This window comes from Macrotis lagotis, chromosome 1 (assembly GCF_037893015.1).
Source record: "Macrotis lagotis isolate mMagLag1 chromosome 1, bilby.v1.9.chrom.fasta, whole genome shotgun sequence".
NCBI classification, from domain to species: Eukaryota; Metazoa; Chordata; class Mammalia; order Peramelemorphia; family Peramelidae; genus Macrotis; species Macrotis lagotis.
In genome coordinates this window covers 700,621,472-700,649,181 of record NC_133658.1, presented here as the reverse complement: position 1 = coordinate 700,649,181, position 27,710 = coordinate 700,621,472, and the positions used below count along the sequence as shown (strand labels likewise).

Here is a 27,710-nt window from a genome sequence, read left to right as displayed (position 1 = left end):
TTCTGCCAAATACTGGAAATGTAATAGCTTGATAAAACAAAATACAACTGGGAGGAAATGCTGCTATGAAACATTATATTTCAGATGAAAGTACCAATAGAGAGCAGGAAGTAAAAAGCTTAGTAGACTGGACAATTTTCCAACTCAGTTAAAATGAAGGGGGAGAGACTGAAAAGTGTCAAACTTAAATCTGGCAAGGTCAGGCACATAATATGGGAAATGAATTGTTCTCATTGATTTTTTAAGTTTCTTTCCAGCTCAAAAAAATACAAGCCTCTAAGCCTTTGGTTCTGTTTGTTCTCTCACAAAACAGTTTTGTCCAGAAGATGAAATCCTAAAACAGGTTATAATAACCCTTTTAAAATGGCACAGAATTTGCTTTGCATTGTACTTTACTAATTAGACACTGGAAACATTTTTACACATAGCTTGTAGGCCGCAGGTAAAGGGAATTATATTGTAACTACTAATTTCTTTCTTAAAGGGGAGGTGTTATAAGACCTTAAATTCTTTTTTTGTAATTTAGTAGCTAGTCTGATCAAAATGTCTACAATACTAAGCTCTGCTGTGCTTTAAAGGATGCCTCGAGATAGACAAACAGGAAATTCATTTTTATGAAATGGATAGATGATCACCAAACACCTCCCAAGATTCAGAATCAAGTTCAGTCTCTCAGGCATGTCCAACTCTTTCAGACCTCATTTGGATTTGGGATTTTTTTTTTTGGTAGGTAATGGAGTGGCTTGCTACTCTCTTCTCCAGCTCATCTGACAGAGAAGGAAACTGGCAAACTGGGTTAAGTGATCTCCCAACGGTCACAAACATATTAAATTTGAAGTCAGATTTGAACTCAGGAAGAGGAGTTCAGGCTCAGCCCTCTATCTACTGTGCCATAAGAGTTGTGCAGATGCCAGTTATGGTCCTATTAAAGCTAAACTATTTTAATTAAATATTTTAAACTATAAAGTTCTGAGATGGCAAGTGCTTTAGATTCTGGTTCTGGTTTGAACCCTTCCTAACAGAACACTCTACTACTTAGAAGCTTTTATTAAATATTTTCACAGGGATGGTAAAAATTATAAAGAATTTTAAACCAGCAAGCTAGATATTTGGAAGATATTTGTATTTAAAATATTGAATCTAGATTTTAGAAGCCTCGTATCCATAAAATAAACCAACAACGTTTGCAGTATCTAGGTTACTTACTTTCCATCTGTGTTTCTATTTTCTTGTTTTTCTTCCTTACAGCTTTCTGGGTACTCTCTAGCAATAATGCCAAGTTCTGATGTAGTATCTTCTTTTTCATTCTTTATTACACGTGTAGATTTTAGAGAATTATCTTTTGGCTTAGAAGAAACATTTTCACTCTCTTCCTTATGGAGGACATTCAATTCTTCTTTTTCATCTATTTCTTCAAGGCTGTATTCAGGGTTAATTCCAGCTGCAAAAAATATGGTCATAACTAGTCAATTATTTACCATACATAATTATGCTGGGAATGTATTTTTTCTTTTTTATTTATTTATTGATTTTTCTTCACATTACTACAATAGTCTTGTTGTAAAAGTAAACATATTCTGACCACCTCACTCCACAAAGAGAAACTTCAAGAAAAATAAAGTGAGAGAGGGAAAAAAAAAGTGTTTCAGTCTGCATTTAGATACATACCATCAGCTCCAGTAAATCAGAGAAAATTGCTTCAATATTCTTTTCTAACAGTTGCTATTGCTAGCTGTATTTCCCTCAATCCTATTCTTCCCCCCACCCCATTATTCTATTCTATTCTATTCTATTCTATTCTATTCTATTCTATTCTATTCTCTCTCCTTTCACCCTGTTTCTCCTAAAAAATGTGTTGCATCAAGATCTTCCTTCTCTTCTATCACCTACACCCCCCCTCTTCTCCCTGTACCCTTTCTCTCTTCCCTTTCCTGTCCTATTTTCCTCTAGGGTGAGATAGATTTCTATACCTGATTGAGTGTATATGTTATTTCCTCTCTGAGTCAGTTTCAATGACAGTGAAGGCTCACTCATTCTGGGAATGTAATTTTTTTTAAAAAAATTGTGCTTCACTAGTTTTTTTTATAATTTGGACTAATCAACCCCACAGCCATCTGAAGCATCTATTATATGCATATTCATATCTATGATTAGCTTATCATAGAGCATCTACTATAAGCAAGTCTCTATGCTAGAGTATTAGAAAATGAAAGAAAAATTAGTTCCTGTCTCCAAGGTACTTATATTCTACTTGAGGTTAGGAGATAATACAACATATAGAAAAGTAAGTATAGTATTATCCAATTTGCATAGGAAAAGGGAGACAGCACAGACTGGTTAGACTAGAGAAAGTAATATTTAATTTATTCATCAAAGAAACAAAGACTCTGAGAGACAACAATGAGGAAAGGTATACAAGAAGTAAAAGATGGAAGTGAAATCTTGGAAAGAACAACACAGTTTGACTGGGTTGGAGAATAAATAAGAGAGGTATATGAAATAATGCTGAAAAGGTAGGTTAACAGTATATAACAAAAAGCCTTAGATGTTAGCCTGAGGAATTCCTATGTTATCCAAGAGAGAATGAAGGAGTGAATTGAAGGGTTTTAAGGAGAGTGACATGGTTAGACAGACATAAGGATAATTAGTTTGGCTGATAGGTGAGGGATAGATTAGAGATGCGGCAGACTAGAAGTAAGGAATCCACTTAGCTACTATATTTTTAGTAGAAAGAAAAAGGAAGATACAAAAGATGTTGGGAGAAGAATCAATACTATGGGGTAAACAATAGAGAAGGATAAAGGATAGCTCTGAAATTTTGAAATTGGGAGGCTGGGAGGATGGTGAAATCTTCAAAAATGATGGGTTTGAGGGTAAAGATAATGTTTTGTGTGGGAAATTTTATACAACATGTAGGAAGTCGCATCTAAGAAATAGTTAACACTGTGGAACTAACATTTAGGAGAAGTTAAGGTTGGATATAGTCATCATCCAGTAGAGCTCATGGATGAGACCACTGAAATAAGTAGGGGAAGAGAAGAGAAGACCAGGTCTCTAAAACTATGGAAGCATCAGAGGGATGATGATCCATCAAAGGGAAGAAAGAAGGAACATCCAAAAGTTATTGGAATGGGGAGAGATTAGTGTCATAAACAAAAAATAATGAAAGATAATTGAGGAAGTTACTAGTTTCAAAATTACAAAAGTCAGAGTAGGAAGACTTAAAAAACATTTATTTTTTTTAGCAGTTAAGAGACTATTCAAAACAATCAAATACTTTGCATAATATATAAATGTGCGTGCTTAAGCACATTTTCTATATGTTGTTATATAATTAAACTAAACATTTTAAGCAATGTTTTATTTTTTAAAAAACATTTATTCCCATAACGTTATACTGCAGAATAAATTTAAAGTTACATTTTTGAAATTTCAAAAAAAAACTATTCCAATATTAAGTAGTTTATTTTAGAGAATCAAATAATCTATACAGTTATTATTTTTGCAAGGTAATGGGGGTTAAATGACTTGCCCAAGGTCACACAGCTGGTTGGCTCTTGTCCTTCGTAATCGAAGAAGAGCAAAATGACATCACTACGTTTAAGACACATTACAGTGTGCCTAACTGTGGTTGATCAAATCAATGTGAGCCTGGGATGTTCTACCACAAGTTGGCCACAAATAATCCATGTGAGTACACTTGGGGTGGGTATTTGCAGTTAAGTAAGTATTAAGTACAGGAGGTCACATTTGAATTCAGGGCCTCCTGACTCCAGGGCCAGTGCTCTATCCACTTCACTACCTATAGCTGCCCCACAATCTATACAGTTATTAAGAACATTTTAACCAAGACAAACCCAGAAACTGTATGAACACAATTATAAAGCGCTTCTCACCCAAATAAAATCAGATCTGAATAATTGGAAAAATGTCAATTGCTCATGGTTAGGTCTATCTAATATATTAATATGACAATTCTATGCAAATTAAATTACTTATTCAGTGCCATGCCAAAGTACCAAATAATTATTTTACTGATCTAGGAAAAATAGTAACAAAATTCATCTGGAGCAACAAAAAGTCAAGAATAGCAAGGGAACTGAGGAAAACAGGTAAAGGAAGATGGCCTAACTCTACCAGATCTAAAGCTATACATAAAACAGTGGCCATCAAAACTACCTGGTACTGGTTAAGAAATATAAGAATGGATCATTGGATTAGGATAGGTTCAAAACAAACAGCAGTAAGTGATTACAGTAATCTACTGTTTGACAAACCCAAAGACCTTAGCTTCTGGAATAAGAACTTACTTTTTGACAAAAATTGTTGGGAAAACTGGAAAATAGTATGGCAAAAACTAGGCATTAGACCCACACATACCCTTTACCAAAATAAAGTCGAAATGGGTACAGGATTTAGACATAAAGGGTGACAACATAATAATAGACCAAGAAATTATCTATCAGATCTATGGGGGAAAATTTATGACCAAACAAGAAATAAGTACATTATAAACTGCAAAATGAATGTTTTTGACTACATTAAATTAAAAAGGATTTACACTACTACAATTATTGCTGCCAAAATTAGAAGGAAAACAGGAGGCTGGGAAACAATCTTCACAACTAGGAGTTCTGATAAAAGTCTCATTTCTAAAATATACAGAGAATACTATCAAATTTACAAAGTTACAACTCATTCCCCAATTGATAAATGGTCAAAGGATATGAACAGACAATTTTCAAATGAAGAACTTAAAGCTATATATATATATATATATATATATATATATATATATATATATAATTATATAAAAAATGCTCCAAATCACTATTGACTAGAGAAATGAAAATTAAAACAACAATGAGGCATCACCTCAAACTATCGGATTGACTAAGATGACAAAAAAGGGAAAATGATCAGTGTTGGAAAGGTTGTGGGAGGAATGGGGCATTGATGCAGTTGGTGGAGTTGTGAACAAATCCAGTCTTTCTGGAGAGCAATATGGAACCATGCCCAAAGAGCAATAAAAGTGTTCATTCCCTTTGACCTGGCAATTCCAATTCTAGGCCTAAATCCAGAATAAATCATAAAAAATGGGAAAAGCCCCACGTGTTCCAAAATACAGCAGTTCTTTTTTTAGTGGCAAAGAATTGGAAATCGAGGGGATGCCCATCAATTGGGGAATGGTTAAACAAGTTATGGTACATGAATATTATGGAATACTATCGTTCTATAAGAAACCATAAATGGTTGGACTCGAGAGAAGCATGGAATGAGTTACAGGATCTGATCTGAGTGAAGGGAGCAGAACCAAGAGAACAATGTACACATTAACAGCAACATTGTGAGATGAACAACCTTGATGGAAACAGCTCCTCTGAGAAATTCAGAGAGCTAGGACAACTGTATTAGACTGGCTATGGACAATGCTATCTCCCCTTCCAGGGGAAGAAAAACAAACAAAAAATCCTTTAGAATCTGAGGAACACTACCTTCACTTTTTAAAAAAATATCTCTTATGTATTTCTTTCCTTTCATCCTAATTCCCCATACCAAGAATAGCTAACCTGTAAACATGCTTAACACAAATGTGTTAGTACAATATTAACTTGACTGTTTTTCACTAAGGTGGGGGGGGTCGGAAGGGAGGGTAGAAGGAAATTTTGAAACTTAGAAATATGCGGAGGCATATGGATGAATGTTGAAAAAATTCATAACAAGTATTTGGAAAAGTAAAACATCAATAAAAAATAAAACAAAATAAAGAACATTTTGAAAGCATGCAAATTTCTAAGACTACTTAACCTAATGCCGAAGATTATGATAGCCAACTCCAAGTTTTCCTTGCTTTAAGATGAATAAGTTTAATTTCCTTTCTTCTCCCTATCCCTTCATTCTTCTTTGTGGAATCTCAGCATCTCTACTTGGTGACAGGTAAGCTCAAAGGAGAAGAAAAATTGGGTTTCTTCAGCTTTGTTAAAATTATTTTGGAAAAGAGGTGAAAGTGGAAAGCTGAATAAGGTTTAATTTTCTGCTTAATCCAATATTCATCTCCTTCATTACAAAACAAAGAGTTAATTATCAAACATTTTATTTCATCCTAATACAGATCTAAGTAAATGAGTAAATGAAAAGCATTTCTTTTAAAACTAACCACATGTCTATGTATTACGCATTTAGAAGAGTAGAGGATAAGGAAAGGACTCATGGTTCGGAAGTCACAAAATTACATTAATATAACTTATCCAAAGGCAATGACAGTAATAGTTTGACTACACAGACTACAACAAATTGACCAATTAACTCCCCCTTCCTGGGAGAGATGGAGGAGAAGAATAAAAGGAAGAAGTAACAAAAAAGGAAACAATAATGTGAAAATACATGATTATATAGAAACCAATATAACCAAAAAATCCAATTAAAAATTGAGCATATTTGCATTAGATTCTTTTTAAAATTATTTTTATTTTATTTAAAGCAATGGGTTAAGTGACTTCTTCAGGGTCATGCAACTAGGCAATTATTAAGTGTCTAAAGGTCACATTTGAACTCAGGTCCTCCTGATTCCAGAGCCATTACTCTATTCACTGTGCCCCCTAGCTGCCCATAAGATTCTTTAAACTGCTTCCTTATCAGTAATTTGTATATGTACATTACCTGTTTTACAGGACCACTTTTATAATATAAAATATATGTACTATGTATGTATTATGTAAGTACTTTTGAAGAACAGTCTTTCAATTGTCAATTATTAAAAACGATTTTCCTTACTTATTCTTTCAAATAAAGTATGAGAAAATAGCTAAAGACTAAATCTGAATTTTAAAGCTTAAGTAGATAAGCTTTTCATGTACAAAACTATATGAGGCAAAATTTTATTATTTTATTTTTTCATAAGATAGTATTATTCAAGTTCAATCAATCAATAAACACTTATTAAGTACCTATGATATGCTAGCTGGGGATACAAAAGAGGCAAAATACAATCAGTGTCCTATAGGAAGTAGCAATCTAATGGGGAGACATGTAAGCAAATGTATTCAAGGCAAGTTTGATACAGAATAAATAGGAAATAATAGAGGAAAGGCATTGGAATTAGGGTGGTTTGAGGAGCAAAACCACTCAAAGATCACAAAAATTTAGTCCAAGGGACAGCTAGGTGTTGCAATGGATAAAGCACTGGCCCTGGAGTAAGGAGGCACCTGAGTTCAAATCTGACCTCAGACACTTAATACTTACCTAGCTGTGGTACCTTGGGGCAAGTCATTTAACCCCATTGCCTTAAATTAAAAAAAAAAATTTAGTCCAAATGAGGTTTTCAAAAATATACTTGCTTGCTTTTTTACTAAATGGAATTTTAATATAAAATGTTGAGTACTTTAAAAAAATTAATAGATTGGTATAAGGTCTTTAGAAATATTGTGACTGTAAAAAAAAAAAATCCAAAACAAACCATTCTGCAGTCAGTAGACAGATATACAGCCAGTCCAAGTCTGACATCACATCACACTCCTTATAATTTCCCAGGACTGGTCAGAGCTTGAGTTTTATTGTCACTGCCTTTGCTAACTTGGAGTCTCCTCCATATCAAAGAAAGATATCAAAGAACAGTTTTACCAGAGGAAGACATGAAGTCACCACGATAAAAATAACTAAAATTAAATATTTTTCTGCACTAATTCATATACTCTCTGATCCAGAGACTCGTCTTTTTGCTGTTTTTCATGCACAAATCCCAATTCCAGTCTGACCATCTTCCCTGCCTAAAACATATTCCTTTATCTCCTAAATTCCCTAGTTCTCTCAACTTCTCTCAAAGTTGGTTTGTTTATTAAATATTGTATACCAAATTTCAGCCCTATATGCAAAAACAAACAAAACACAGAAAAGGGTCACAGGACAGAATGAAAGAATTTCAGACTTGGAAACAATTCCAGGAACTTTGCAGGTCAATTAAGCTTTGAAAAAGGGTGCCCTTTATAATAGAATACATATATACACACATCTACCTTATGCCTGCAGTGAGGAGGAACCTACTATCTTCTGAAACAGACTTCAGACATCTTTCAAGTAATTAATTATTAAAATACATTGCTTTTTTTGGTTGATTCTATTTACTAGGGAGCTTTTCTTGACATCTGACTTAAATTTGCCTTTCTGTCGCTTCTATCCACTGTTTTTTTTTTTAAGGTTTTTTGCAAGGCAAACAGGGTTAAGTGGTTTGCCCAAGGCCACACAGCTAGGTAATTATTAAGTGTCTGACACAGGATTTGAACTCAGGTACTCCTGACTCCAGGGCTGGTGTTTTATCCACTATGCCACCTAGCTGCCCCATATCCACTGTTTTTAAGACCAAAGATAGTAAATTTAATTTTTTCTCTTCTCTAATTTAAACAACCTGAGTTCTTTTATTAGCTGGAAGGGAGAACTTAAGTGACCTCTGAGATGTTTTAAAATTCTATGGTTAAATCGATATCACTCCATCTACAAAAGAGCTTTATACTTTCAAAGAATACATTTGTCAAAGAAAGAAATTCATGCAGATACTTTGCTTACTAGGGACTTTATTGAAGTATTTTTAAATGATTTCCTAGTAGGAATCACTTTGAAAGCATTTGATAAAAAAAAATTACTTAACTAAGCAAAAGTGAATTTTTGATATCTTTTACAAAAGCATCCCAATAATTAACATAAAAGAAAATTAAGATGCAGTAAAAGTCTACAGGAAAAAATTCAGGGCTAGGGTTACAAGAATGTAGCTAGATAAGGCAAATTCCTGAATATAATATTTCATAGAAATGAAAGTTACAAATCTAATAAAACAGGAAACAGTACAAAAAAGTGAAAGTATTAAGCATAGAAAGGAAGTTAGAAATCATTCAAGTCCATGAATCTTATTCATCTCCAGCAGTCATCTTCACCTATGAAGTTGAAAACAAAGTTTGAAAGGAAGAAAAATCAATTAAGTCTAAAGCCTGCATAATATTACAAATGAAAGCAAGAAGCATTGTTTCTATATGGGATAGCCATTTTATAAAATTTTTAGAAGAAACAAAAGTTGGCAAAAGAAAGCAACTGATAAATATTATTTTAAGAAAAGTAGCTTGGGAAAAAAGCTACCACCACCTACATTTCAGTGATGTAATGGTTAACTCAGGTGTTTTAGCACCATCAGAATAAGGGGCTTCATCTACCAGTACTCTGACAGTACTTTGGTCATGACCAGGTAGCTCAAAGCAAAGTGAAGCATTGGTCAAAGAAGTAGCTTATGAGTGAGAGTGCTTAGCTTAAAGCCTAACAAAAATTAAGCAGTCACTTAAAACAGCACGATTGATTCCAATCACATGTAGATAAAAATAAGGAGAGAGTGGGACAAAAGAAAAGGAGAACAGGGACAGTTAGAGCAAGTATTTTTTACAACTAATTAATGCATACACCTTTTCCAAATGCTTTTTTTAATACTTCATTTTCATGTTGTAAATGGGACACATAGCACAGTATTCAAACATTTTATTTTCTTTAAGACATTTCCTTGGTAAATAAGAATATAAGTGCTTTGGGATTCTTTTCTACAAGAGAGACAGAAAAACATATATAGCAAATTAATTTTAATTTCCCCACACACAAAACACATGATCACCAGTCTTAACAGTATATATTTTGTTGTTGTTGTTCAGTCATTTCAGTCACATATGACTCTTTGTGACCTCACAAGGTTTTCTTGACAGTTACTAGTTTTGACATTTCCTTCTCTAGATCATTTTACAGATGAGGAAACTGAGGCAAAAAGGTTAAGGAACTTGCCCATGGTCACACAGTTAGTAAGTCTCTGACCAGATCTGAAATCACAAATATGGGTCTTTTTTACTCTAGGCCCAGCACCTCTATCCACTGTGCTGCCTTGCTGCCCTAACGTATATGTTACAATACTTAATTACCTCTCATTAAGTTCACAGAACAGTGCTAGATAGTTTGGCGAAGACAAACCCATTACAGATATTTTATTTAACATGGCAGAAGCATCAAGGATCAGAATCTTAAGAGTCAAAGAAACTTAACTTCATAATTTCATATACTTATAATTAGAAGTTGATAAATCTTATCCACTGAATTTAACCGAGGAAAGTGAGGACTAAATTAGTTAAGTAACTTGCCCAAGGTCACAGAGAGAAGCAAGTATTAGAATTGGAATTAAAAATAAATTCAATGCTCTTTCTTTTCTCTATCAAAACACATCAAAGATTGTATGGTCTAGTGGTGTGAAATTCAAATAGAAACAGAGGTCACTAAAATCATCCATAAGAATCCTATTTGTTCAATTGTTTCAATTTGTTCAATTGTTCAATATCTCCCAATTACATTTTAATCTGATTTTTGTACTCAGAATTGTGGTGGGTCAAATACGAACACATTCGAGCCATGTGTATTCAGTCCAACTTTTTCATTTTATAAAGGAGAAATATAAATTCTTTGACAGTGGAATGACTTGCCTGAAGTCACAGAGTAGCAAAGTTAGAATTCTGGTACCTAGTTAGATTCAGTGTTTTCATTATTTACAAATTCATCAATAAAAGTGAAAAAAAATTATAGGAAGTGAATACATAAATCCTACAAAATCTTTCAAATCTAAAATACTATTCAAAAAAATGTTTGAAAGTATAGTAATATTTTTCCTTCCATATTTATGATAATATACTAGAGCACTATTATAGTTGCTATAATACTATCCTTTTTAATTTTAAAAATATTTATTCCAATTAATCAACAACCCAATTTTAAATCCACTAAAATTTTTTTTGAATTTAAAATTTTCTTCCCCCTTCCCCTTAACCCTCATTGAGAAGGCAATCAATTTGATATGGTTGATGTAGTCATGCAAAATATATTTCCAGATTAGTCTATAACGTCATTCTCAACCACATCCTTTCATTGATACAATGTTCAAAGAACAGAGGTGCTGGATATAAAGTAGGAACATGTGGGTTCCAATACCACTTTAATAACAACAGCAACATCATCACCATCAAGCACTTTACAGTTATTATCTCATGTGATCCTAAGATAGTATTCATCTCCATTTTATAGATGAGGAAACTGAGAAACAGTTAAGCATTTTGCCCTGTTCTTATTTGACCTCAATTCTTCCTGTATCCAGAAGTGGTAGTGCTTCACATTCACTTTCACATTACTGATTGTGACTCTGGGCAGGTTGGTTAACCTTTCAGTGTTCTAGGTAACTCACAAACACTTTAAATTTCAGCGAAGACACCTGTCTGCAGTAGAAGAAGGTTCATTTTTAGGGAGTACTTGAAAATACCAGGGAAATCACACCTTCACCACTATCCCTAAGATTTAAAGGTGTAATAGCCCTCTTGAGGTAATTAGGTGGTGCAGTAGATAGAGCACCAGCCCTAGCATCAGGAGGACCCAATTTAAAATTTCATCTCAGACACTTAATAATTGCCTAGCTATGTGATCTTTGGCAAGTCACTTAACCCCATTGCCCATTGCCTTCAATAAATTTGTGTGTGTGTGTGTGTGTGTGTGTGTGTGTATTCCTGTCCTCCCCAATGTATTATATTAATTTCCCACAAATTAGTATTTCTAAAAATTAGGTAAATCTATTGTAGTTATTGATGTCAATAAATAAGTGCTGTTCCTGAAAACATTTCTGGATCAAATAGGTTTATAGATAAATGTTAATAAAACTTCAAATTATGTTACTGAGTTGTTATTGAATAAATAAGAAACATTTTCATTTTCTTTTTTTTCCCTTCCTTCTCTTTTTCTTCCTTCCTTTCTTTTTTGCTAAAGTTTATGTGGTAACCCTATTCTTTATGAACAAATTTGATAACCAAATTCTGAACTTCCAATTATCAAAATGACATAAAGAACAGTATTTAACAGCTTTATTTTAGGTAAAGCCTAAGTACTTCACAAATCATCATGTATCAGTTAGCAAATGGGGTGGATAATATTAATCAACCTCATGGTGCCATATGGAACAAAAAAGATGTTCAAGGATGAGTATATTATTTAATGTTTGTCCTTCACTCTTGAAGATGACAACATCAGGGACGTGATGCCATGCCAAGCACATGAATTGGATTTGGGGGGGGGGGGGGCTGTGCTAAGTCACCAGCCTCACCTTCTCCTCCAGAATCATCTGGGTCCAGTGGCCAGATATGACTCAGGATGAGTGGAGATGGCCCTAGATGCGAGGCAATCAGGGTTAAGTGACTTAAATGTTGTGTCTAAGGATGGATTCAAACTCCCATCCTCCTGACTCTAAGGCCAGTACTCTATCCACTGCACCACTGAGCTGCCCCATATCATTTAAGAAACCCACAAGGAAAGAGCTTCCTCATTAGGATTTACCTATGCTGACAAAATCGCAGATCTGTACCAAAAAAAATTTAATCCCCCCCCAATACCCCAATAACAAAATTAAGAGTCTTATCAGTTTTGAGGATAGGTTAATAGAAGGTGGGACTTGGGATTTCATTCGCATAAGAACTGCCAGGAGCTGCAACTCCCTTTACCAATGCAAACTGGCATCTTCTCTGCATCTTATAGTTTTAGGTGTCTAGGACACTAAAAGGTTAAGGACTTTGCTCTAATAATAATGATACCTAATAATAATAGCTTAGGGCCTTTTATCATTACAAAAGCCAATCATTTCCCAGCATGGCCTTTTAAAAGTAATGATATCAGGGAATCCTAAACTACTGTTCTTCATACTTGAAGTCAGTCCTTCCTTTTTGGGAAATTAACTTTCAATCTATTATGTTCCTAATAATCCCCAGTACTTTTACCATATGACTTTTACCTATTACACATAATTTTTATTTTCATGAACCCCCAAATTTTTATAGGGTATAGACTACCTGAATCAGGTGACACTTCAGGAGGATTTGTTTCTGGAATATTTTCTCTTGGAATTGTTTCTACTGATTTCAGCACTAAAACAAAGAGAAATCAATTATCACAGAAATACTGTAAGTACATAAAAAACAAATTTTCTAATTAATTCCCTGATATACTATTATCTAAAAGTGTGTGTGCATGAATAGTTATGTTATTTAGCCAGCTCTCTGATGTTCAAATTAAGTTTAAATTTATACTTCTATTTATTTTGCCACATATCAGAATTATCCGTACTTTTTTGTGAAATGAATAGAAAATTTAGAATCTGGCTCCCATACACATCTTATAGTAGAAAATTGATTTGCTTATTTCCTCCCACCAGATTTTATCTGACTTTTCTTATTAAAAGAAAAAACATTTTTAACTAAAGAACAAATTTTAAGAGACAAATACGAAAATGATTTAACATAAAAATCTGGCTTCAATATCATTTTACTGTTTTCTACAGGCTAACCCAAAAACAAAATCAACAAATATTGTTAATGGATAAAGTCACATTTACCTGTCACATTACTGATCTCATAACTTTGATCTGGAGGTACATTAGAAGGAGGAGATGGTGCTTTGCGTTTTGTCCTTCTCAAAGATGAATTGGCTGAGGATCTGTTGCTGTGCTGCAGAGATCCTGTCCTCACTATGCCTGCTCCAGAATGATCCTAAGAAAAATAAAACAAACAACATACTAGCTAGTTATCTAATGATAGTTTATGAGGCAGTACATGGAACCATGGATAGAGCACTGGACTTTAAGAAGGCTTGAGTTCAAAACTAGCCTTTGAACTTGGTCTCTAGGTGTCTCTTATTAGTAGGTAAATTGATCTCTTTTAGGTTCAATTTCCTCACTGATAAAATGGAAAAAATACTGGTACCTATCTTCTGGAGTTGTTGGAGGATCAAATGAAATAGCTTACAATTCCTGTAAATGTTAAAGTACTATGTAAATGCTAGTTATAATTTGGCAGTTAATTTTCAGTTTAAGTGTCAATTTACATGAACCAAAGTCATGTTAACCAAAAGTAAACAGAGGAAGGCTAGAGCCTTAGGAAGGCTATAGACTCCTTATGAGGTTTTTTTTTAAAGGCATAAAATTCATTAGATTGCAAAAGAAATTTGCAAAGGAAATTTCACTTATATCAAGTTATCAAAAATATTGAAAAATAACAACAATGACCACAGACAAATAAGATTTTCAAATCCCATGGCAGAAGAAAAGGAGCAATGTAGTCCATGGATCCCAGGTTAAGTACATCTAGTCTGGGCTAACAATTAAATTGGCACTATGCAATAGAAAAACCATCAGATTTCAAGTGAGAGGACCTTGGTCTAAGTCTCAGTTCTTCCATTAGTTACATGGGCAAATTTAACTAAAAAATGTCTAACTGTGGGTGTGACTTCTATGTTCTCTTCCAACCCTAAAACTGTGATCCTGTGAATATATAATTAACTTCTTGAGGAAAAAAATGGGAGTAAAAACACTGACAGCAAATTTTATTAGTCAGCTAATAAACATTTCTTAAAAGCTACTATGCATGCAAATATTTTTTTTTAAAAAACAAGCTACTAGGTGCCAAACTTTGCTAAGCACTGGGGAACACAAAAAAGGCAAAAGATAGTACCTGTCCTCAAGGACCTTACAATCTAATGGCATAGACAACAAGTAAATAAATATGTACAAACTATATAAAGGATAAGAGGGACAGGTTGGGAAAGGCTTTCTGTGGAAAATATGGAAGGTTTAGCATTCTGTTTAGCCAGAGAAAATGACAACAGTCTTGTTCGAGAAAAATGGACTGTTTTGCTTGAGATACAAGGACAAGTGTCACATTATAGAAGAGTCAGTTGTGGGGAGCAAGATGTAAGGAGACCAGAAAGTTAGAGGTGAAAGGGAGCAGGTTTTAAAGGGGCTTTGAACACTAAACAAAGGATTTTTTTATTTTATCCTACAAGCAAAAGAGATCAGCTGGAGTAAACTGAGTAGGGAGTTGATACAAACAGTCAGAAATCATTTTTGTTGTCTGAATGGAGGATGGACTAGCATGGGGAAGCTCGTAAGGCAGGCAGACCCTCTAGTTCAAGCATGAGATGATGAAGACCTGAACTAGGTCAGCAGTAGTATACCAGAGGAGAGAAGGGAGCATATTTGAGAGATGTTACAAAGATGAAATTCACAGACCTAAGCAAGATTGGAGATGAGGGGAGGGGGCAAGAGAGAGTGAAGAGTCAAGGAAGATGACAAGGTTGTGAGAGTCTGAGGAACTGGGAGCATGATGTTGACCTCTAGAGAAGGTAGAGGTAGGAAGAATAAGTTCAGTTTTTGATGTGTTGAATTTGAGATGTATGAAAAGGGGTTGGAGATGTCAGACTAGATGTCAGCAGGAAAGATAGATTTGAGAATTATTAGCATAGATGGTAATTAAGTGATAAGATCACCAAGTGAAGTAATATAGATGGAGAAAAGAAGAGGGTGCAGGACAGAACTCCGTAGGACATCTATGGCTAAATAATATATAGGGTGAGGATACAAGATAGAAAAGAAGTGGCCAGAAAGGTAGGAGGAGAATTAGGAGAAAGTGATCTTCTAAAGACCTAGTGAGAAGATGACCAATAGTGTCTAGAAGAATGAGAACTGAAAAACAACATCCTGTTGCATCAAAAATTCTGAAATTTATAACAGTACCCATGAAATTAATTGTAAAAAACAGTATTTAATAAATAGGTAAGTACATTTCTGAAGACTCATTTTAAAAACAAAAAGATTTCTAAGTTTAATCTTGTTATCCTTCTTTACATTTAACCACAGTCTTCTACTTATTGAAAGTATTCATGTACATGACATTTGAAAATTACTTTTAGAGCTGATGTCATTTGTCTTCATGCCATTTTTTTTTCATCCCTCTACTCTGGACAAAAAATACTCTTTTGAAAAAGAATAATTAGGTACAAATAATCTAATACAGATCCTAAACCCATATTCTTCATAGCTAGTTTCTTGACTTGCTACCATGAGGAGGGTGGCATGTTCCACCATCTATTTTCTAGAGCCTTCAATATTGTCAGTTATTTGGAGTTTGACTTCCTTTTAGTGATTTTTTTTTCATTTTATGTAACTGCAGGCACATACATTATTCTCTTGGTTCTGCTTACTTGGGTCTACTTCAGTTTATATACATCTATCTGAACTTGTATTCATATCTCACTGAGCAATAATATTTCATGATATTCATCATATGATATTGGTTTTTCTCTTTCTTTCCACAAAAAATTGCAGTTATGTCTACTTTGGTATATAATGGACTCATCTGTCATTGAGTATATGCCTCCTACTAGGACTTGGGGAAGCAAGACATTGTTATTTCTTGACTAGTTTAAACTCCTTATTTCAAGGAATACACACACACACACATACAATAAAATGTACAACACTATTACCAAGAACTTTACTATTCAGAGGTTCAGCAAAACTGTGAATTCACATCACCTTCCCTGTGTTAATAAGGCACAGCTAGATGGTGCCATAATGCACATACCATTAAGAAGACCAGAGTGAGAAAGAACCAGTTCAAATCCAGCTTCAATTACTATGTATGACCCTGAATAAATCATTTTAATCCATTTACTTCATTTTCCCTCTAAGATAGTTCCTAACTCCCATGGTTGTTGTAAAGATCAAATCAGTAATATTTGCAAAGTACTTTGAAAATATTAAAGTTACATAAAGTTAGTTATAATTATTATAGGATTTCACAATGAAGGAATCTTTCTTCTTTTGCTGCTCAGTGATAAAAATGTGTTCTTCTCCTGGTCACTTATGTCAGTTTCTCCATTACTGTGACTTGTCTTTTCTATTACCTGATAAAACCCAGTCATGGCATTCATTTCTTCAGGAGATATATTTGCTTGTGAGTTAGACCTGGAGGTCATCTTCAAAGGACTTTTGTTTGTGCCTCAATTAAGCAGACTCTCCCCATAAACTAAGATGAAGGAGTAGAATTGGCATAAATAGACCCACAAATCTCTTCTGATGATCTTTCCACAATTGAAAAACTCAATGACAGAAGAATTTTGACCTTGTCAAATAACCATAGCCACATTTATCAACCTGTACCTCTGTAACAATCCCACGTTAGAATAAGCTGACATATTTGTTCAGGATATTTATATTTCTGTATATGTAGGATTTAGGATCTGCCACAAAGAGATATGTTTCAGTTCTACATTAAGATAAAATTTATTCTGTACATTTTTTAAAAACAGGTTTGAGTAGATGCTCAGCCTGTGGGATGACAACTGGGAGGGGAGTGGTAAAATCAGCATGCATGGTAGGATACAGTAAAGGTTTTATAACCTTATTTTCTGGGTAATTTTATTGCTACTAAGAAGGTATGGCATGAAAGGAAAAGAATGTTCATCACCAGAGCAGTGATGTGGTCAAAAAAGACATTCATAAAAAGTACAATCACACAAGAGCTTCCCTTCAGGGGAGGGAGGGACACGGTTGTCAGAAAGGAGTCTTGAGCTAGCCTGCTGTGACATGTCATAACTAGGTTTCAGGTGATGAATAATGACTACAGTTTAACTATATTTCCTCCAACCATGAAATCCAACAGTCAACTGGGAGACAGTCTTAAGGAGGACAAATTAAAGGGGGAAATGTAAGTAGGGTATTTGGATCATTAGCCTTTGGATAAAGATTACAGACAAAAGAAGCTATTTTCATCCAGATAAGATGATAACACTACCTCTTTGGGGAAAGTACTTAATTAAAATTAGAAATTAGAATCAGGTCTTATGCTATGCATCATATAAAGTCTTAGCCTCTAACCATGTCTGGACACTAAAGAAAGAAGAATGTTAGATTTGCATAAGCATTATAATGAGATTTTTTTTCCCCTTGACTCAGTTAAGTCTATTTAAATTTAAACTAAATAGAGCAAACTAACAGGAACAGCATTGGTATTAGAATCAAGATATTTGGCTTCAAATCTGTTTCATATTGTACAACATTAAGTAAGTAGCAACTTTCTGAATTTCAGTTCTCTCAATTTGAAAACGGGAGGGGGGAATCTTGAGATTTACTCATAAAAATAGGCTCAAGTTAATGATTACAGATAACTCATTTGCTGTCAAACAATAAACATTTTATTAAGCACCTACTATTCCCAGATACTGTGCTGAATTGGGGGGATACAAAGAAGGGCAAAAAACAATGCTAGTTCTCACAGAGTTCACAGTCTAATGGAGAAGATAATATGCAACTAACTATGTACAAACAAGCTATATGTAGGATAACTTGGAAATAAATAAGAAGGTACTCAAATTAAGGGAGATTAGAAAAGAATTCTATAGAATTCCAAGTCAATTTCCCTTTCACATGGTAAGCATAGTTTAGTTCAAATCCACTTTTCCCCCCATTACATCATTCTTTATTCCCTTTTTAATTCACTGAAATTTTGTGCAGAAATACAAACAGGTCTGTGTTTAAACCAGAGATTAATAACTAGTCTAAAAAACCAAGAAGAGGAGTACTTGAGGTGATTAAAAGATGCTTCTTTTTTTTTTGCAATGATTTAATATTCTACAGAAGAGAAAAGTGCTCCTTGCTACCAATTCATTCCATCCTCAGTCTTGCTTTTAGACTAAAGAATGATTAGATGGAAAATTTAAAGAAAAAATTTTGGGTAGTTTATTTTCCTTCCTCAGTAATTCTTTGGAAACTAATTAATCATCTGCTGAAATCAGCTTAGATGACCAGTAGCTTTTCCAGTATGTATTCCCATGGGAGCCATATTATCTAAGTTCAAAGATGACTTTTCAGGGCCCTTGGTTTTCCAATCCTATTTTAAAGGGTAATTACTGATACCCAAATAAAGTATGAAATAATACATACATACATGTACATATATAAATATGTGTATATATTATTTTTTCCTTTGTGAAAACACTGGAGCCTGCCCCATAAAAAAAAGAACAGGACAATCATAAAAATGTATTGGTTAAATAGGAAAAAAATAAGCAAATCAATTGTGAATATGTTTTATGTGAGAATTGATGTGATGGCTAAACCTGATATATCTATGATCAAATTACATTATCATATAGGAGAGGCAAAGTATAATGGATAAAGAATTTATTTCATCATCAAGAAAATCTAGATTCAAGTCCAATTGCTTCTGGCTTTGTGACCTTGGCCATGTCTCTGCTTCATTTTCCTTATCTGTAGGATGAAGTTGATAAATAACAACTACTTGTAAGGTCTACTGTATTTTTCAGTTCTTTATTTCTACCTGAAAACCTGCCCCTGAGACACACATCACATATTGAAATACCATTTGTGTGCCCATTAGTCCATCAAAAACTATTAGAAAATACTTATATGGAAACTGATGGTCCAAAATCAAAACAGCTATTGTAATGTCAAATCACTTGTTGACCATCATTAGATATCAACTACTTTTATTTGCTAATCTATTTTTCTCTATTTTCTCTACCTAGACAAATAAAAATGTGCATATTTATCTTTCTATCTCTCTATAACTGCTATATTAAGCTACATCATTTCCAAAAAAATTTTGTCATATGGTATTAAACATTTCCCATTTCCTTTGTTACTTTGGCTTCTTCACATTTAAAAGGAAAAATGAAACTGAAAAAAAAAATCCAAAGGCTTGTTGTACCTTTGTTAAACAGCGCTCTCTTGTGGTTTATTTTCACATGAAAAAGAAAATGTTCTCTTGAGGATAAATGGCTTACAGAGCTTATTTTGCAAGATTCTTTATTATGACTAAGTAAATAAACTGTATGCTCTGTCACAATTTTACCTCTTTCAGAATTCTGTTTAATTCATTTAGATGATCATTTTAATTTTTGAGTCAAACAAGAAACACAGATATGCAGAGATTAGGTTTACACTGGTTAGATTTGCTTTTGATCTGTTAAAATTAACCTGACATGTTAAACTCATCAAGATATCACCTAACACAGTAATGTGTTAAATTGTCTGTTTAGCTAAAGTTGATAGAAATTGTTAGTTGTATGCATTTGATTATATTAACAAATTAAATGCTAAAGTCAATTTCATTAAAATTCATTATAAAATTCATATTTAGTTTCAACTGAAGCCCCTTGGGCTAACTAACAAAGATTGTGAGATTCTGAGGTTCCCCCCCCCAAAAGAAGACTTTAAGATGAGATTGCTAAGAACCATTCTTATACTAGCAAAAACAAAAATAATTTTCAAATGACTGAACTACTTCTAAAAACGAAATATACATATAACCTCACTCCTCCCAAGTCTTGGGTATTTTTTTTCTGAGGTACAGCTCTGTGAAGCTTTGGTGTAAATGGAGTAGTGACTCCTACTTGGCTAAGAGAACTCTGAGGCAATGTCTCTAAGAACCTAAGGAAAGGGTAGATACTTTAAAGGTGGTGATCAAAAGAGGCAAGTGCAAACTTTTGAATGGAGGAATATAGAGCTCCCTGGAGTCACGCTTAGAAAAAAGCTAGCTTCTAACATGTTCCTCTCTCCTCATCTTTCAAACATAGAAACTACTAAGAACCAATTGCTTTCTCAAAGTGAGATCAACTTTCCTTTGAGATCTTACTTTACAGGTAGTTAGAGATTCATTTATAATGGCATAGCATATGCTTTCACCTATTCTGAAAAACCTCTGATTTTGTTCATTGCTCCCTTTGATAAGAAAAAATAGTACACAAATTATCAGTAATTGTTATTTTTTTGTAACCATTATTTAGCAAATAGTGGGGCTAAGCTAAGGAGAGTAAACTGATTCACCAAGATGCAGCAAGATGGCATAGTTAACAGACACTGGAGTTGGAGTCAGGAAGATCTGAGTTCAAATTCAACCTCAGACAATTTGTAGCTATGTGATCCTAGATAAAGTCTCTCTGTATCAGTTTACTCAACTATAAAATGGATTTAATAATAGTATATTACCTAGTTTGTTGTGAGGATCAAATGAGATCATAATTGTAAAGCAAACAGCACAGTACCTAGAATTTATCAGGCCCTTAATGGATTTCCCTTCCATCTTCTCCCCTCCTCATGAAGGTAGGAAAAAGTAGCTTTTTTCCCCCTTGAACACCTTATCATACCATTAGATTACAGATATTTGATGTGAAATAGATACATATAATTCTAGTCCAGCATACCTCTGGAGATGGAAGAGTGAAGAAGGGATTGCCAAGAGTCAAAAAATTCTGGATCCTTCCTACCCCACCCATAGTAGACTGTGCTCCTACTCTATGAAAAGATGAAAACTATAGTCTTATCCCTGATCAGGGCTAGGTAATGCCACATGAGATCCACCTATACCTATATTAGATAAATAAAATTTGTATTTAAACATATTAAATACAAATGAAGGGCTTGAAAGCAATTGCACCTTTTAAGTGACATAACTCACCCCCCTCACCTTTATATATCCTGATCAGGTGATAGCCATGAAATAATTCATTCAAAAAGCATCTATTAAGTATCTATTATGTATACAGCAGTGTGTTCAGGGCCTTGGGAGATAAATATAAAATATAATATATAAATATAATATAAAACTGGCTAAAATAAAAATATATGAATATAAAAAAAAGCATAATATATATTATGACCAAAGGTCCTTGATCTTAATGTATTAATCACCTAGTAGAGGAGACAAGATGGACACTTTCATTAATTCATTCAACAAACACTTATTAAGCAACTATGTCATGCGAAATCATGTTATATGATGAAAATGATAAAAAGTTATCCCCCCACTCAGTCCTTGGATAAACAGAAGGGGTAGAAATTTCCCCAGGTGCCCATGTGCTTAGTGATAGAAGCAAATGATAGTATAAGGAGAGTATGGCTAGAAAAGGGAAGACCATTCAAGGCAAGATTCATGGGAAAATATTTGAAGGGGTTAGAGGAAAAGCATACATAAATAAATAATGAAGAAGAAATAATTAGAAAAGGAAAAATCAGGAAAGCATGGAATTCCTTAAGACAAGAGAAAAGAGAAAATGCAGTAAGAAGAACCAAAGTGAATAGTGATTGTGAAGTTTTTAAGCCAAGGTCATGGAGAAAATGAGAATACCACTGAATGGGGGGAGGGGTAAATTGAGAGGAAAGGATAATGATTTTCATCTAGAAGAATTTTTTTTAAAATTGTTTATACTTTCATGAAAATATCATCTTCTATTACAATATTCAATTGCTGTACTAACAGGAATTCATAACTTCACAATCTCTACTGAATTCACCGGAGAAGATGGCAATCCATACCATTATCTTTGCCAAGAAAACCCCAAAAGGGGGGAGTCAGATGCTACAGAAAAACACCTGAACAAAGTACTAACAATTTTATTCCAATTAGTGTCCTTCATTTATCATAAATTAAAACATTTATTAATCCTCATATCTGCATTTTGTTTTAGTGTAATTTCGGTATAATACCCATGACACACTACTGTGAACTTAGTAGTAATCAACGAAGTCATTTAGGACAAGGGTTTATCTGATGAGGAATGCATAAAAATTTGTACATGGGTCATTTAACAGAGTAGTAAAGGTCTTCCCAACATAAGAGTCTCATGGGTACCACATATACATTATTTTGTGAGCAAGCATGGTTCCAAGTGTTATGAAAAAGTCATTACCTATGCCTTAGTACCTTATCAATACTTTCTGGTAACTCTGGTAACTTCAAAAAGAAAAGACCTGAATAATTAATGATTTTTGCAAAAAAAACAAAAAAAAACAAAAACAAAAAACTACATAAAAGTGTGTGTGTGTGTGTGTGTGTGTGTGTGTGTGTGAGAGAGAGATTAATAATAACACTTCAGGTAAACTTTATAAGCAATTATATGCAATAACTATACAAAAATTTATATACACTGAATTCTTAGCAACTTTATCTGACCATTCCCAGTAGCAAAATCTTCCCTTCTCAAGCCTAATAGTAAGTGAGGAAGAAAGAATAGTTTAAAAATAACAATAACATAACTTACCTTAGTTGTTTCATCCACACTAATTGACTTCACTACACAGGAAGCTGGTCTTATTTGATGTTCAAGATCCTGTGGAAAACTTTGAGAGGTTGTCATTGGAGGTAAGGGAGCTCTCCTCTTTTTTGGCACATCAGATGGCAGTGTATTTGAAATATATGGTTTAGAAATGGTATTTGATCTTGTAAAAGTTGGCCGAGGTTTACTTATCAATGGAGTTGCTGGAGCACTTGAAGTCTTATGAAAAATAAAAGGGTAGGGAGAAGGAAAAAAGTACCATAAGTATTAGGAAGATTTCAGAAAATAAAATACTGAGACTTGTTTTTAAGTTTATACGGAACTTTATAAGCTGACTCCTTAACCTTAAAAATACTTACTTGTTCCCTTTTTTTCTTGCTGCGCTGAAAAAAGCTGAAAAATTTTTTATTTTCTTTTTCCTTCATAATATCTAGGTTTTGAGATATTTGGCAGGAGTCTAAAATAAAAGAAAGATATATATTACTCTTTTTGTTTATTTTATTATCTTAGAACTCCTTTTTCTTAGGTTTCTATCACTGTCCAATTTAAAATATGTGTATTTTTAATAACTAAATCTTTAAAAAGAGAAATTGAAAAGTGTCTATTATGTTACTTTTTTCCTCCTTTTCATTATGCTTTTGGTTCATAACTAAAATACTAGAAATAACATTTTACCCTGCAAAATATGACTCCAATTTACTACTGAACATTTGGTTAAAAGGCTTCATGGTTATTACTATTTATTTCAAACACAAGTTTGAAAAGACTTTGATTAAAGAATAAAAAAGTTTGTCTAGATCTATACATAAAAATATTTAGCTTCTGCCTTAAATTTTTCTTAGTGTTTTTAAAAAGATACATTTAATCTCCAGTGTAAACATTTTTTTAATGGAACAAACTATGAATTAAGTAGTAAAAATGAAATTTAATACCTTCTAAACATAAAAATTTTATGTTTGTTAGGTCTTAGTATCCTTCAAAATTTCCCACCATATGAAATTTACAAACACTATATAGCATGGTTTCTCTTGGGAAATTCATAATTACTTAAGTAGTCACACCGACAGTCAAATAACTTTAAGTGTTTAACCTTAAAAAAAGAACTATGGTATAAATGGTCTTAAAGCTATTTAAATACATTTATTTTTTCTAATTTAGAATATGCCACAATCTTAATCTTAAACCTCGGGTACAAAATTCAAGTTAAAGATTTATAACAGGTAATGAGAGGGATTGATTGCTGGTTTTTCTTCTATGGTATTTTGCTAGTGATGTTTAATAGCCATTTTGGACACTATCAGTATTAAAGAAATTTTAAAACTGATGCTTTGGTTTACATACTTTTCCAAATGACTGACATGCTTCATATTCTTGACACTTTTCTCCATGGACTTTCTTTATCTGAGGAGATGCATATTTCCCTTTTTCAGTTTAACAATTATTTTTATTTTAATAAAGTCACCAGCACCTTACCCCCTAATTACAAATCAATAAAGGTGTTTCTAATTATCAATTATCAATCTGTTAGCAGGAAGTGAAGTTTTTCCATAGTTTAATTAAAAGATGAAATGTAGGACGTGTATAATATCACTAAAAAAATATCTTTGTTCCAAAATTATAGCAACTTCAAATTACTTAGAGATAATTCATCTTAAGATTTTTTTTTATATATTTTTTTCAAGGCAATGGGGTTAAGTGGCTTGCCCTAGGCCACACGGCTAGGTGATTATTAAGTGTCTGAGGTCGGATTTGAACCCAGGTGCTCCTGACTCCAAGGCCACCCTTATAACTCATCTTAAAATACTGCAAAGTAGCTTTTCCTTTCCTTCAGATGAGTAAATTTTGCTATTTAGAAATTATGATAAATGGGGTACTGACCATGTGAAAGTTAAATAACCTAATTGAGAGTAAGGGTTTGGAGCTATAAGAGGGAATTTTTTTTAAAAAACTTCAAGACATTCCATTATATTATTTTAAAATTAATAACAGGAAATTAAAAAGTTTATTTGCTATGTGTAACAAATAATAAAATGAGTAACTAAATACCATGGTCAATTAAAAAATACATAGAAATATAGGAAAAGCTTGGGGTGGCTAGGTGGTGCAGTGAATAGAGTACCGGCCTTGGAGTCAGGAACACCTGGGTTCAAATCCGACCTCAGACACTTAATAATCACCTAGCCGTGTGGCCTTGGGCAAGCCACTTAACCCCACTGCCTTGAAAAATCTAAAAAAAAAAACCCCAAAAAGAAACATAGAAGCAAGAAAGGGAAAACAAAGGAATATAAAAGAGGTAGAGGAAGAGAAAGGAAAAAACAAAGGATAGCAAAAGAGATGGAAAGGGAGAGAAAGGAGGCAAAACTTAAAGGCGGGGCTGTGTGATGGGGGAGCTCCTTAGCTCTACCCAACAAACATGAATTTCATTATTCATCCTCTCAGGTTCTAGAACTATAATGATATTCCTTTTTCTGGATCCATATCTCCCATGTAGGTGAGCTATGTTAGTGGATGTCATTGCCTAATAAAGTATTCTAAAATCTGTGATTTTAGAGTGATGTAAAAGAAATTTGTTCCCTAGTCTCTAATGCAGTTAATTGTTTTATAAATTAAGTTTATCCACAAGAGTAATGACTGAACTAAATATTATTTATGTACTATATCTGAGAAATTTCAAAAAAGTTAAGCCAACATGAAAGGAAAGATTATTGTTTGTTCTTCATTTTCGAAGAAGACTACAACATTAGGGATATGATACCATGACATGCACATGAACTAGATTTAGTGAGGGAGTGCTATGCTAAGTTACCAACTTCACTTTCTCTTTGGAGCCATTTGGATCTAGTGACGAGATATAAATCAAGACAACTGGAAATGACCCTGGATGTGAAGAAGTCAGGGTTAAGTGACTTGCCCAAGGTCATACAGCTAATAAGTATCTGAGACCCTTTAGTCTCCAAATGAGATGAGGGGCAAGAGATGTTAAATAATTTTTAACGAATACCTTCTAATTTACAGTTTTCTTGAGGATTATCAGTTTCTATATTCACTGTGTTTCTCAAATCACAAATTGAGATCAAAGGATTCCCAAGAGATAATCATACTCAGTTTTACAGATGGAAAAAGCTGAGACTTTTAGTGTCTTAATTTCTAGTAGAAAAGAACAAAGCATTTTTTCTATCAATAAAAATATTTTTGAAGAGAAAAGCAAAAAAGATTCTCTCAAAAATATTAATATTTTCTTCCTTTCTGGGGGAAGCTAGGTAATGCAGTGGAGAGAGCATTGGCCCTGGAGTCAGGAGGACCTGAGTTCATATCCTACCTCAGACACTTAATGATTGCCTAGCTGTGTGACTTAGGCAAGCTAAAAAAATTTTCACTAAAATTATTTTATATAATTCTCCTTTGAAAGGAAAAAAAGCATTTGCTTTTTAGTTTAGAATGATTTCCTTGGGGCAGCTAGGTGGCGCAATGGATAAAGCACCAGCCCTGAAATCAGGAGGACCTGAGTGCAAATTTGAATTCAGACACTTAATAATTACCTTGCCGTGTGACCTTTGGCAAGTCACTTAACCCCATCTGCTGTGCAACAACCCCCACCCCCCCAAAAAAATTAGTTCTAGAATGATTTCCTTTAAATATACCAGGTATATTTCAGGTAAATTATATGGGTACCCATTAATTTGAAAAAGGATAAACAGTAGAAAGCTTTTGGGTATGGACAAATAAAAGTATAACTTTCTGAGAATATTGCACAAACTGTCAAGCCAACTAGATGTTCTGGGTGATACTTTCCAAGCAAATTCTTATCTTTGCTTACTGTATTTCCATCTCTCAGAATTAGAAGCAGCAACAAAGGGTTGATTTCCTAACAATTAAAGTTTTTCCCCAAAATCGAATGGCATGTTTTGTAAAGTGGTCAGCTCCATCCCACAGGAGGCTAAAAAGCTATCAAGCATATTGTCAGCAGGACTTCTGAACTACATAGAAGTCTGGTCTGGAAAACTGTGAAGGGGCCTTCTACCTCAGATTCTCCAAGTTCAGAAAGTGAAAAGAATGGCTGTAACATATTTTTCAGAATCTGAGGGGAAACTTTTGAAAGTACACTTGTGTGAATGAAATCAATGCAATTCTAAACTGAAATCCATAAGCTTCAAGAACATTTATGTTGATTGTGCCTCGGGTGATAATAATTTGTGAAAGCTCAGCAAATATTCTAGAACCTAGACATACTTTCAATATACCCAGTAACCTAAGTAGACATGTCAAGGTGTGATGAGACTATCTACTGTGTATATTAAAAACCCAAATCCATAGCTCTTACCTGGTAAAGATGATAAACTGAAGTCAGTAACAGAAGGAGCTATAGGGGGAGGGGTAAAAAAGGTAAGTTGACTATAATAAAGATGTTTGTTCAAGTTCAAAATGTTACTGTCTCAAAGAAAGGGGTGTAAATTATATCTTAACACCCTCTTTGGGGAAGTGTTAATATTTTCTAAAGGTAGAATAATTGTTTTCTTTCTTCAAAATTTATTTCTTTCAAAAGGACACTAAAAAAAATCATAAACCCATACAATTATATCAGTATTCATTAGGATCCCATATGTTTGCATTTATACATTAGAAACGATTCTGAAGCATGTCAAACTAATATTCTTTAAAAATCTTTAAATCTTATAACATGAAATTATTTTGTCATTTGTTAAAGATGCATGCAATACTTCTTTTTAGATTTATAATTATAAAAATATAGTATTTTAACC

General features: G+C 33.6%; 1 protein-coding gene across 7 annotated transcripts in view; it reads right to left on the bottom strand.

Annotated features, from left to right (window-relative positions):
• The window catches only part of COBLL1 (cordon-bleu WH2 repeat protein like 1), a 193,153-nt gene that overhangs the window by 28,088 nt on the left and 137,355 nt on the right, over window positions 1-27,710 (bottom strand). For 6 of the 7 annotated variants that reach the window (XM_074215827.1, XM_074215822.1, XM_074215825.1 and 3 more), the window contains 6 exons: window positions 27,272-27,310; window positions 23,310-23,407; window positions 22,936-23,169; window positions 13,433-13,586; window positions 12,891-12,965; window positions 1,207-1,441 (listed from right to left, as the gene is read on the bottom strand). In XM_074215827.1, coding sequence (XP_074071928.1) covers window positions 1,207-1,441; window positions 12,891-12,965; window positions 13,433-13,586; window positions 22,936-23,169; window positions 23,310-23,407; window positions 27,272-27,310 — 835 coding nt within the window. The remainder of the gene's footprint in view (window positions 1-1,206; window positions 1,442-12,890; window positions 12,966-13,432; window positions 13,587-22,935; window positions 23,170-23,309; window positions 23,408-27,271; window positions 27,311-27,710) is intronic. The other variant, XM_074215824.1, reaches the window with a different exon arrangement.